At 31.8% G+C, this 13,673-nt stretch overlaps 1 protein-coding gene across 1 annotated transcript; it reads right to left on the bottom strand.

Annotated features, from left to right (window-relative positions):
* Positions 1–253: 253 nt before the first annotated feature.
* On the bottom strand, positions 254–13,422 carry LOC139088648 (general transcriptional corepressor trfA-like). The gene is made up of 4 exons (XM_070637908.1): positions 13,134–13,422; positions 2,021–3,508; positions 1,629–1,866; positions 254–1,034 (listed from the first exon to the last, which is right to left on the bottom strand). Exons 2-4 carry the CDS (start codon positions 3,465–3,467, stop codon positions 350–352), a joined length of 2,370 nt encoding a protein of 789 aa, XP_070494009.1. The 5' UTR covers positions 3,468–3,508; positions 13,134–13,422; the 3' UTR covers positions 254–349.
* Between the last annotated feature and the right edge of the window lie 251 nt (positions 13,423–13,673).

Below are 13,673 nucleotides of genomic sequence, written 5' to 3'. Positions count from 1 at the left end.
AACATAATAGATTATTAAAAAAGAATTAATTATATTTAAATTAATCACAACAAAAAACGTGAAACAAAAAAAGAGATAGAATTGGGTAGTTTTGTGGGATAGACAAATAATAGAAATCAACTAAAAAAATTTGATAAATAAGCAAAAAAAATAAAGAATTAAAAAAATGAAATAAAAAAAAGAAAAAAATCAACACATAAAATTTTTTTTCTTATAAATTAAAAAAAATTCAATTTTTTTTCGCCAAAAAACATTTTTTTTTTCCATTGCACAAATTTTGAATTTGAATCAATTTTTTACTTAATTTAATTAAATTAATTTTACAAACTAAATTTTTTGTTAGGAATTTTCACACAAAAATTCCATTGCCAACAGATGGCTGGAAATGAATTTTTGGCTGCTTAAAATGACATGATGACCGGTGGCTTTTTGGTGTTTCCGTTAAGTCACTCACTGGTGCACATTTGGCTTCATAACTTAGACTAGAAACATTTTTGGATACAGCAACGGGTGTACTTTGTGCTGCAAGCTTTTCAATCATTTCATTGCTGCTGCACTTTTCAGTTGGTCGAAATATTTCAAGCTTTAGACAGTCTCGTTCCTTTCTTATTAATTCTATGACTTCATCTTTTGGCATTGTGACTACATTTATTTCATCAATAAATATCAAATAATCTCCTTTTTTAATCCCTGACTTTGTCTGCTCGAGACTTATTGTATTAATCTTCGGTGGCTTTGACCATGAAATTTCAAATCCATAACTACCGTTAGTCTGCTTATGGATGACTTTTGTCATTGTCAATGGCGTTCGTCCCTGTGAATTTCCACAATTTTCATCAGAATTTAATTCTAAATATTTTAATAAGTCATTGTTAGGCTCGATAATTGGATCTAGTGGCTTCTCTTCAATTTCACGGATGAGAGGCATTGGCTTGGTTAGAGCTGACTGGGATTGTAGGAGGAATGAGCCTTCAATGTTGTGTGTGATTACGTCTTGGACGGGAATTGTGAGACAGCCGAGAAGCTCGCTTTTTCTAAAAGTAAAGGAAATAGAGGAATTTGGTTAGTTTTGTTGATTTATGAGGATTTGCAAAATTTGGCATGGTTATGACTGGATGGATGTGCTTGAAAATTGAGTTATTTTAATATATGTCCTTGGCTTTCGTTGTTCCCAATGAAAGTTCGTTTGCTGTTATCATGAAAGCTTTATTATGTCTCTAACTGGCAGTAAGGAACTATATTCCAAACTATGACTGCCTAATTCTTAGGATGCACCCCAGTATCTAGACAATTTAAACGCTAGCAGCAAACAAACTAGATTCTTATTGGATTTACTTCATAGTTTGTATGTCATAGAACTATCATAATATATATCATGATATATATCATCATAGAACTATCATGATATATATTTTAGAACTATGACCACTTTATATGATCCAAACTATGACGATACAATTCTTTAGAACTATCCCAATACACATCATAGAAATTCAAATCTCAAAAAACCGTTAACAACATTTTAGAACATGTCCCTAACTTAACGTCTTTTTCAGGACTCAGCCATTGAAATAAATATTTTCCAGCACATTCCTATACAAAAAATTCAAAAAATCCTTTCAACTTACTTTAAATTTTTATTCCTATGCCATACAGCTATTTGAAAGTATTTCTTGCTATCCTCATTCTCATCAATATCGAAGACAAAATTATGATCGAATACGGGACAAGTTGAGTTTTTATGAACAGCTGTTCTTTGGTATGTATTTTGACTTGCTGAAGACTTTAGGACTGTAAGAGCACATTTGACATAGGCATTGATATGGCAGGCATCGTTGAGTTTCATAAGATTTCGACATTTTTTGACTGTAAAAATAATTGAAAATTGTTATTAGTTATTGCTTGATGTGGATGTATAGGATGGGAATATGAAGAATCGGAAACTTCAAAATTTAGTTCCAATTTTTCATAGAATTAGTAATAAAGCAACAGATTTGTGGCAACACATTACCACACTCACCGTGAATTGAAATTTTCTTCCTATTTTCATCACATGTTGTTGCCAGTTCCACTGACCCCTTCGTCACTGAATTTTTCATGCATTTTGATTGTGAGACATAAGATGCTGACGATGATGATGAATTGGAAGCAACAGATGATCTCTTGAATTTTTCACTAATTTCGTCATAATTTGCTGATGAAAAACTCAAGCATTTTTGAATTGTTGAGTCATGATGGACATTCTCCTTGTTAGCCTTGTCACTGTCACTCAACTTTTTCCGATTCTTATTCTCATTGCTTGTGTTCTTCCTTCGTACAGCATTTTGTCTCTTTAGATGGCAGGATTCGTCATTTTTTAAGTCTACAGTCTCAACGATGTCAGTCTTTTGAGGTGTTTTCTCTCTCACTTCTCGTTCATTCTTAGCTGCATCGTCAGCAATGATCAATGTACGTTCAGCTGCTTGTGCAATTTTACTTGCTGACAACAACTTTTCGATACTTTTCTGTTCCATATTGTCACAATCGATGCTGAGTGGTTTAACAAAGTTGGAATTACGATCACGTTGGGTATGGACAGGCTGCTTTTGGACATTGACTTTAGTTTTAGGAAAACATTGCTTAAACTTCTTTCCATGCCTTGCACTTGCCAGAATATCATCAATCATTTGTTGTAGTGTCGTGTCACCAACTTCCGATGAATTTAGTGACGGCTCAGAATCTGACAGACTTGAAATTGATGTCAATTGAATTTTATTGTCAGGAAACTTCCTTACAGTCAATGGCGTGGATAATGGTGATGATGTTGTTGCCATTTCAGGCTTAAATTCATATGACATGTCAAGTGCATCAAATTTTAATCTTTTTGATGGAATTTCATCATTATTGTCATAACTATTTATACTACAATTCAGCACCGCTTGTCTCTTATTAATAATTGGATTATGTTGAGCTGCTTTCATGATTAATGATGTTGGTGAATATTCGATATCAAATGATGGCAATGTTGGTGCATAATTTTGTTGAAAAATCACAGTCGGAGGTTCCTTAAAGAAAATATCTTTACTTGTTGCCATTGATATTGGTGACATTGTTGGCGATGCTATTCTAACTTTCTCTGATTGTGCTATCACATGATGCTTTCGTTTGAATGTTTTATGGAAATTACTACTGTCATTTAATGGCGTTGAACTTTGTCGATTTTGGATCCTCCTTACTGGTGTCAATTCTCCATTATTTTCTTTATCATTACTATTATAATTATTATTATTATTATTGCTATTTTGGAAATTGCCTAGCGATCGTCTTCGAATATTTCTATTATTTCTGTGATTATCAGTCAGTCCATCACCCATTGACCTTCGACTATGAATTTTTCTAATTCCATTATTATTATTATTTTCTGCATTGTCGTCATACACACTCAGTGCATCGTCAGTGAGACGTTTTTTAACCGTCCACTTTAACATTTTTTTACTTCTTCACTTCCGTGTCTTTCAATTGCTGCTTTCTGAAATGACAAAAGAAAAAAATGTAAATTAATGTCCTGTCTTTGATTTCCAAAATGCGATAAAGACATAAGGGATGGTCATTTTCGAAGGGACTGTAAAGGAAGTAATTTTGCTGTTGTGGACATCCTGATTTTGATTCATACAAACAGTCATTAAGACAAGATTTTAAGGTATAAGACATGTAATTTAACGTTCATTGAGGAGTGTCGGATCCAACGAATTTCTTAAGAATTATTAATTTATTCTTATGCTTCATGCTTCAATAATTTCATCGAATATCCAAAAATTTATAATTTGATGTGCAAAATGGAACTACACCTGTTAATTAAGATGAGCAGCACCTTAAGAATGACGGGTCGGGGATAAAAGAGTTTGAATTAAAGTAAAAGTGAAACATGTGGGATATAAAATATACACACAATTTGTGATGGTTCCTTAAGCATGCTTGAAAATCGATTGCTTCCTTTAAATTTCCTTTCTTTTTTTAACTTCTTTGTTGTTTTAAAAGGCAGCGAAGTTACGTTTTGGATGTGAATACGCGGGACATAAAGGCACTTGTTAGGAGGTTCAATAAACTTTGTTATTTTATTTCTTTTTTGTGACTTTTTTCCATCCTGCATTTTAAATTTGGATTGTTGTTGCGTCCATTTAAAGGAATTTTAAAATTTTCAAATTTTTTTAGAATTTTTTTTTAATTTTTTTTTTTAATTTTTTTTTTAATTTTTTTCAATTTTTTTAAAATTTTCAAATTTTAATAAATTCTCAAAAATTAAAAATTTAAATTTTTCTACAATATCCAGTCATTCTTAGCCAACATATCCAGTAAATAGCCATAAAACCTTTCATTCCAGCTGTGCAATAAACCCATAAACAACACCACAACTTCTTATCTCAAGTGCCAATCAAAAAGTCAAAATAATTTGCAAGTATAATTTGCATATAAAACCGCAAAAATGGTAGCACACGATGTAGTCAAGCTAGAGTCTATCCAATGCATTTATGAGGGTTGCATTATTGGTCTTTTGTGGTTTTTATTTTAATGGAACTCTTTCAATTAAAATTATCAAATATAAAATAATGCACGGGGTAGAAATTATCAGCATTCACTTTACGGTTAATCTCAATTGTAATGTTCTATGACTATATATAGCATATTTGTGCCTTAATTGCATGCATTATTATTGTTACAATTAATTTTTATTACGAGATATTCAAATGCGATAAAAAATTCTCTTTTTTTGCTTACTTTACAAATTATGGGACATGATATGGAAGGGATAATAGTCAGTGATCCGCGTGCTATGACCCCGCATATGGCACGCAACAATAGAAATGAATATGAATATTCAAAATTACTCTTATTAGAGTCTCTAATAGGTGGATTAATTTTATTATTTTTGATGATGATCGCGACACCAAAATTTAATAATTTCATAAGGATCTTGCTACTTCCATTAACTCATAAATTGTCTCTAACGGTCCTCGATGTAGCAGCGCACTTAATAGCTTTTTAATGTAATTTTGTTTCGGTTAAATATAAAAGAATGATGAAGAAGATTGTCATCATTTATAAGTGAATGTTGTGTGCATTTGTGGATGAAAGAGTTGTCGATGACTATAATGCAGCACAACAAAAGGATTAATAGCATAAACATTTACGTCCTCTTCCTGAAATTCTTCATTTTTATTAATCATGATTTTGCACTTTTTTACGTAAAAAATTGTTGTTTTTTTTGCTACTTTTCGTCATGATTTTTGGGTAAAAAAATGCATTCCCGACCCCTATACTTCATTCCCCGTCACATTATTATTTTATATGACTCATTCATTATTAAGTGCCGCATTTTTTTATATTTACCGTTCCATCATGTCATATATTGATTTCTATAAACAGATTCACATCATGTACAACATGCATTTTTATGTTATGCTGTATATCTCATAGAAAATAGTGAGATGATGAACCGTCAGAATGAGAAAATAATTGCAATTAATGTCAAGTCATTGAAATGTGCACATTTTGCACCCGCATTTCCATTTTAATGAAACTTGTGTCCATTTCTATTGAATATTCATAGCTTTTTTTGCAGTTAAAATAGAGCATAAAAATTATGAAATTAATGTTGATAATTGTGAATTGTGTCAAGTCTCGAGTCTGTTTAATGATCAGTAAATAATAAAAAGTTTTGTGCTGGTTTGGTGCTGGTGGAATTAACGAACTTTTCATCCTGTTGATTTTTTTACTTCCTTTTCTCATTTCTACCGGTTATAAACACATTATGTGATTATATTTATATAGATCTATCAATTCCTTATTATTTCAGTTAAATGCTTACACTGAGGTCCTTTTAGTGGACATATCCATTACAAAAATCTAAATTAAATAATTAAAATGAAATGAGGAAATGCCGAGTTCACAAATTTCAATTTAAGGGCAAGTGCATTATTATTATTATTGTGACATGATTATCAGGAACCATCACGCAATGAACAATAAAGCACCGCTACAACTCCTTGCTTCCCTACTGCTTCCTGTACTATGCATACACATACTTCGCGTCCTGTGCCATAAATTTCATTTTTAGAGCATTTTTATTAGACGACACTTGTAATTATTTGAGCATTAGCGTCAATTTTATTGCCACAAATTCTGTTTGTTATGTGAGAAATTTTCATAATTCTTCATTTTGTGATATATGTGCTATATGTGCTGCATGCAATGGAAGGAACGTTGATCTAATTTAAATTGATTGCCTTTCCAAAAATGGATTTAATTTAAAAAATTGTTTTCTGATTTCTGTCTACCTGAATTTGTGTGCCTTTCTCTCTTTCTTCCTCATTTGCAAGACAGTATGGAAGTGCCTTCAATTCAGTCATGAAGAAATTGAGAAGAGAGAAGGGAAACAGCCAGGTGCTGACTTGTTTCTCTCCATCTGGTTTTGTTATTTCTTGAAGTTTATTTTTTTTCATTCTTGATATAGGAAGACATGGAATTGCATTATAGATATGAGACAGGGTAAGGAATGAAGCATTACTCAATGTCACACACAACTTACATGAACAGAAAATCACATTTTTTTGAGGACGAAAAATTGGAAAGGAAAAGAAATTAAAACATTTCAATTCTGTCAACCCTTTCGAGACACAAAACACAAAAATTAACAATTAAAAAGCAATTTTCATGCAGCTACTTTCTCTCGATACATGTCACCAAATGACAATATAATGGGAACTTAAAGGAACTGGAAAATTTTCCTCAAATCAAGAAATTTGTCAAGAAACTTTCGATTTCTTTTCAATTATTTTTTTGTGTATTTTTTAAGGCAACAATCATGCAACAAAGTAAGTCACAGCCGGCAGATGCAAAAAAGGAACAAGAAATTGCACTGAAATCGAGAGTCATCAGCTGAGAATTGTGTATAAAAAGTGCATCATTGCACATCAATGAGATAATTCAGATTGCACGTCTTTCAATTTCTCTCACTCGTCATTCCATCCAGCATCTTATGCTGTAGATCTATGCTGTTGCAACCCCGCTCAAAAGCTATTTCAAATCGCATTATTTTTTATGAACTGATACCTTTTTTATGATCGACACGACGTTGTTGTGATGTGATATTACATCCATCTCTATTCCATCATTCAATCATTCTTTGGCAAAGAATAGAAGGAAAACAGGAATGAAGGAAGACGAAGGAAAGTTCTTAATTACATCTTGAAGGGGATTGAAGTAAAAAAAATCTCGTTGAAAAATTTTTGTGCTGAATTTTTTTGTGTTGTTTGATATTAAAAATCAATTATTTATGGATTTGTGGTTTTTAATGACTTCAGTTCCTTAAAAACTTGAATAAAAATCTCCGTTAAATAAACAAATAAATTTTCCCATCGCTGTCATAAATATTTAATGTCAAAATATTTTTTTATTGTTGAATATTTTTACCCGAAAAAATTTCAAGATTTATTACCGCAAAAATGCTATTTTTAATTCCATTAAAAAAGGAAATTCCGCATTTTTATAACAATAAAAATTTTTATTTTGAATTTCAATAGAACCCATCATTATTTATTAGCAAGATGTTTGCGTGCAAAAGGAAGTTTGAGAATTCAATGAAGCAATTGCATGCTATATACAGCATGATTACCTCATATAATATATTCAATACGTAAATTGGTTAAAATATATTGTTACACTTATTACCATTAACAATGTTACATCCAATTTAAAAGCAATTGTTACAGAACAAAAAATGCAGATTTTGCAAATTAAAAGGCGGGAGACATAAGATGAGGTGAGAAGAAGAGGAAACGAGTGGTGAAGATGGCAACAAAAGGATAAAGAATAAGAAGAAAGTTTTTTCAATTTTTTTTCGTTACCCTCCAAAAATTTCAGTTCCAAAATTGTTGTATCTCATTCTTGTTATTGTTCCACGATTTAGTGACCTTGATGGATTTTGAAAGGAATCCGCTATTGTCACTAACTAGTTTAATCTGCATGAAATTTCTTCGTTTTCTTCTCAGGCTGTTTGTCCTTTAGGGTAGGAATTGTTCAGTTATGTCTGTTATGTCCAAAATTTGGGAATGAAAAGCTGAAAGCATTTCGAATGGCAGACGGCATGGTATAGTCAGCAAATAACGTTTCCAGTTAAGCCTGACTATGTCTTCGAGTCGGATTTTGCGAAATCCGAACACCAGATAGCCCGCCTTTCAGGCTGCCATGTGACTTTAAGGAGCGTTTGAGGATGAATATCACTCAATTTCTCCTCAATAGGATTCAAACTTCATACTTCACCAAACTTTATGAATCAACAAAATTGCCTAATCATTGCTTCCAAATAAATCTTAGCAAAATACCATTTTCAACTGTCAATCCGTTCTTATCAGAAATTTCAGTATTCTACCCAACACATCTTCCCATCATATCCTCCAACATCATCACATCCAATCAACCCCATCAGTACAATTTCGCATAATATAATAGAGACAAGAATGATGTACATTGCATGAGACACAAACACATAAGAATCCAGCAAATATGCTTCATAATGCAAGAGACCAAAGATATAGAGAGAAAATTGTACAAAGAACTTTAATGAAGGAACAGGAATTGAGCACCTGGAATGGATAAGTGAGTGAATTCATTTCACACAACAAGGACATTCACTGCAAATTTCTTTCGGGTTTTTCGGTTCAATCTTTTCTGTTCTTCTTCTTCCTACTTCTGCTGTATATATATATTTTGCGCATAACACAACAGAATTGCATGAGGAAGAAAAATGTTCCGAGGGGACATAAAGAACAAAAGAAGTCTTTTTTCTGGATGAAGACGAAGAAATTTTAAGAAAGATAGAAAAATTAAAAATCAGGAAGTTGATGGGAATGGACAGTAAAAATAAAATTTTAATTGCTTCTTTTCTCAAGTCCTTGAGTGCCTCAAAAATAATTCCATCACGTAAACCAGAAGAACCAAAGTTGTAAAAATTTTACGACATTCATCCTCAATTCAATTCCACTTTAAATTGCCAATAAATGAAAATAAATTGTAAACAGCTATAAAAATTCAACTCGAGATTTATTGCAATTGCTCTAATAACACGTCCTTAATAATAAACAACAAGTCAACGGAGACGATAGAGAAGGTAAAAGGAAAAACCATCAAGAGGTGCACTTGAAGTGCGCGATCGCGTCAATCCATAAAGGATATAATGAAAAGGAGATTAGAGGAGGGCTCGAGCGGTGAAATTTAATGTGATTTGTGGAAAGACCTTTCATAACCCCTTCACAGTCATCTTCTCGTTACCTTTCACATTCTTCATTGTCTGTCCCGCATTTAACTTTTCAACAGTCATTTATTCAGTTCCCTTATTTTAAATTGACCATTTGTTTAATGTTCTCATGCTGTATGTGTAGGAACAAAAAATGATTATTATTATTAACTGTAACTTATAGGATCTGTAAAGTTTGTTTAAGGCAAAGAAAAGTCTTTCCATCACGACTCAAAAACAATAGAACTGAACAATGGAACCAAACCCTTTAAATTGATCTGATTCTGAAGTATATGCTTACATATTGACTTTTTTGTGTACCCATAACGAAGGTTTGATTAGTTTTTGACATTTTGTGTCTCAAAACATTTGAAAATTGTTTTATAAATGGAAGGAAATGCCTAGTTATGAATTACATTGTTCTCACATTACTGACTAATGTGACTAGATTTACATTACAATTTTTTGTTTTATATTTTTTTATGAGACGAGGATGCAGTTATGATGCTGGAGATGGAAGTAAAAAATATTGAATTCTTAATTTTTTTGCTCGTTACAGTCTTCGAGATATTGGATAGATTAGGGTGAAAATGGTCTAATTACAAAGTTTTGTAAACTTTGAAAGATTATTTCTAATTTTTAAGCATGTTGAGGGGTCGCAAAGACACTGTGTCAAAAAATATATAATTATTAATAAGGAATTAGGAAGTATATTGAGGAATTTCTGATACAATTTCCCACAAAAATAATGAGATTATTATTTCTAGTGCATGTGAAAGTGATTAAAAATTATTTTAAAATTATTTCTTTTCAATAATCTTTGCAGACAATGGACCTTGAATATGCTTGTGGTATGTGATGTGGGAAACTTTCTATTGTTTAGATTGATATTTTTGGGTGAATTATGTTTATGTGAGATGGGGTTCATGTGAAAATATTGAGGATTATGGCCGTTATGTCATTTTTCTGTGATTTCTAGAAATTGTTTCAATATTGTGGTTTTTTGGGGGATCTTAGAAGTTCCAACGGTTTGATCTACATTATTGAAAGATCCATGTTAAGGTATGACTTAGTCTTAAGCCTTAGGTCTCAAGAATGCAAATTTGAAGCTCATTTTAGAGATTTTGCAGTTTTAGAGGCTTTTGAGGACGTAGACATCAAAACTGAGATGTTTTTCAACTCTACACAGTTGCAGAATCGAGAGATGCTAACGCAAAGTTCCTTGACACAATTTGCATGACGCAAATCAAGTCAATATGACAAGAACAGTAAAAAAGGACCCTTAACCCACTAGTTTACTCTAGGATTGAACTAAGGTTGTCAGGATAAGTTTGCTGGCACTCAAGTGACTAAAGCAAAGCTGCTTTGTCACTTCTTAGTCCGACCAAGTCAATTCTAGCTCAATTGCTCAATTTTTTGTATCAAAATCTAATTTTTCCTAATTTTTCAAATATTTCCAGCCATGTCAATCCAACTCTTTAACCAAAAAGTATCAAAAAACCTCAAAAGCAACTTCATACCACACTCAAACCCAACCAATACCCTACCCGGAGTGATTTCATCAGCACACCAAACCACCCATATCAAAAATGTCATATCGTCCTCAGATGAGTTTCTAATGACGAGTCTATGACATTTTTTTTCTGAAAAAGGATATCGCCCAGGTATAACAGCAAAAATCCTCAAATTCCGGCACCAAAGAGGGTTACTTGCCTTCCTGCATCAACATGAAGTACATGACATGTTCCGTTGATTAAAAAAAATTATTTTATTAAATAAAAAAAAATATTTGAAAAATTAAAAATTCAAATTAGATTTTTTTTTTATTCCTTTAAGCATTAAGTCTTGTATATGTCCCAAAAGGAGACTCATCCTGTATATTATGCATAAGAATAAGAATGTTATGTAATGTTTGTATCCTTTTTTAATTTATTCAAATTTATTTAAATAGACCAAGTGAGAGTGTCGAAGCGGGAAATAAATTTTAATATTTTTTTTAGTCATTCCTTTAAGGAACAGATCTTGACATGGGATGGGATGGGAACATGTTACGACAAAACTGCACAACAACTCGTCTTTTTTTCAATTTTTTTCATTGTACGAGAGCAAAAAATTAATTTACTTAATTTTGAGTATCAGTCATGTATGAAGAAGGCAAAAAAAAGAGTTCCGGAGATGCATACATCCTGTCATTTATTGATCATTTTTTGTCTATGGATTAAAAAAACTCTGCCTGAGAAAATTCAAAATTCACACTGTGACAATTTTTTTTCTCGTCATTTCCATGTTAAACTTATTAAAATTTGAATTCCTTTTACCTGCCCAGGATGCTGCTTACTGCTTGCTACTTTATCTTCCTTATATTTATTAAATTATTCAGTTAGAAGATAATTATTTTTAATGGCGTAAACAAACTGTGAGATTAAATGTTGTAAATGATTGCATAAGACGTAATTAATGCCAATGGTAAGGCAGAGCATGAAAGGGTGATGAATTTATGTCTTAACGGATATCTTCAATTTTTTAATTCCTTTAAAATTCAATCAATTATAAGGAAATATTAAGGAATTTACAATTTAACATCGATTACACGGTTATCACTCACTGGATATGCTACGCTCTATATCCAGTACAAACCTTCTTCAAATCACTGTTACATTTGTATATACAATAGCGTAATGAAGCATGCAGAATTATTCTGATGTCAATTGATATCAATTTTATGCAATTCAAACTCATCTAAATTTCACCCCTTTCATATTGTCATCAACAACATTGTCGTGCATGTATATGTGCATGCATTGCTCACTCTTTCGTCAAACTCCTTTCATTTCATTATTATTCAACTGTTAATGCCATTGGAATTGCCAACAAACTCCTTTTCATATATGAAAATACATTAAAGCCTATAATATATTGAATATTATTTTTGGAAGTTCTGTTGGAATCAACATTTTTTGCTTGCTCGATTTGTTGATGTGATTTTATGATAATAAGGGCAAGAAGCTTATTTTTAATTCCTAGTAATAATATCAGACTATAATTGCCGATAAAATTTAGGATTAGAGGTAATAATATTAAATTCAATTTATGTCCTCTCCTGCTTACTATGTGCCTATATACATGCAGCACCGTTGAGTTTAAATAAACATAAATATTATTTTTATTATTCCCGAAATTCATGCCATCGCAATATTTTAAGAGATTTTCGCGGATTCTTATTTATTATGTTTATTTTGTGCACTGTGCTTATATCCCCGACCATCCTGAACTGGTAATTACATGCCATCTGCCATTCTGTCTCATTTTTGATGATCATTATCAATTTAGAGTGGACTATCCCATAAGAATAATATTTTTGGTCATTACCAACAATTCACCAGCATATCAAGTCATGATGAATTAAAATCAGTCACAATGAAAACAATAGGAAGCAGCATGAATTGAGTCATGTTTCATGTTCCATCATGTTCCAAACCACCGACACCCTTTCTATATTCACACATCATTCACATATGGGATCGGTGCTGTTTTTGTATATTTTTGTGATTGCATTGGCAAACACAGGCACTGAATAAGTGGAAAATTGGTAAAAGTAAATTCGCAATGGGTGGTAATTTTGTGAAAAATGACATGTTGGTAATTTCTCTTTTTTTGATATCAGAATGAACCACGAGCTCAAGTTAAGCCATGTGAATTTAATTAAAAGTTGATGAATGGAATGGAATGGAAGTCCTTAAAACCAGATCTCAATTATTTATGGACGTTAAATATCATGCAGAGATGATTATCTGATTATAAATTCAGTGTTTAGATTTCAAACAGTGTGGAATTTGCATTATAATTCAGCAACGGCACTTACCTATAATTTTCTATTATGACAGTAATCCAACAGAGGGAAACTTCACCGGCAACTAATTATTATTGTCTGTATACAGCACATCAAAATATTTATGTATATTTAAATAGTTTCTTTTTTTTTTATGTCCTTTTAAGTCACAAATTTTATATCCAGCACATTTCTTCTTTTTATGTCCACAAAACTTATAATTTTTTTAGTTCTTCTTCTTGCTTCCTTTGCAAAAAATTTTTTTCAGTCACTCACGTGGATTTTTTAAATAAAATTTTTAACGCACTGACGTCTTACTCATTTGATGATCAGCACGAAACTAAATTTAAAGTTGAGAGTCACGAGAGAGTTTTGAGTACAAAAAGTCCTGTACAGTCGCACACAATCGTACATTCTCTGTGTCTACAGGCATTTCTCTATTGTGACTGTATGTGTGATTAACAACAACAAAAAACTATACTTTAAGTCGCAGAACCCTTACGTGCAGTTCCATCTGAGTAATTCGAAAGACTGCTTTTGAACCCTTTTTTAAACTATTTTTTTGTTTAAAGT

This window comes from Chironomus tepperi, unplaced genomic scaffold (genome assembly GCF_022539635.2).
Source record: "Chironomus tepperi strain 1889 unplaced genomic scaffold, CSIRO-AGI_Ctep_v1 contig_12, whole genome shotgun sequence".
In the NCBI taxonomy this organism is placed as follows: Eukaryota; Metazoa; Arthropoda; class Insecta; order Diptera; family Chironomidae; genus Chironomus; species Chironomus tepperi.
Note: the sequence above shows the minus strand (reverse complement) of the source record. Positions and strands in the feature narration are given on the sequence as shown.

What these genes read in the sequence shown, in the direction of transcription:
- LOC139088648 (XM_070637908.1), bottom strand. Translation starts at nt 3,467, where the DNA reads ATGTTAAAGTGGACGGTTAAAAAACGTCTCACTGACGATGCACTGAGT. An exon ending in GAAGAAAATTTCAATTCACG is followed by an intron (nt 1,867 to 2,020) that starts GTGAGTGTGGTA and finishes TTATTTTTACAG; the next exon opens with TCAAAAAATGTCGAAATCTT. An exon ending in CATAGGAATAAAAATTTAAA is followed by an intron (nt 1,035 to 1,628) that starts GTAAGTTGAAAG and finishes CTTTACTTTTAG; the next exon opens with AAAAAGCGAGCTTCTCGGCT.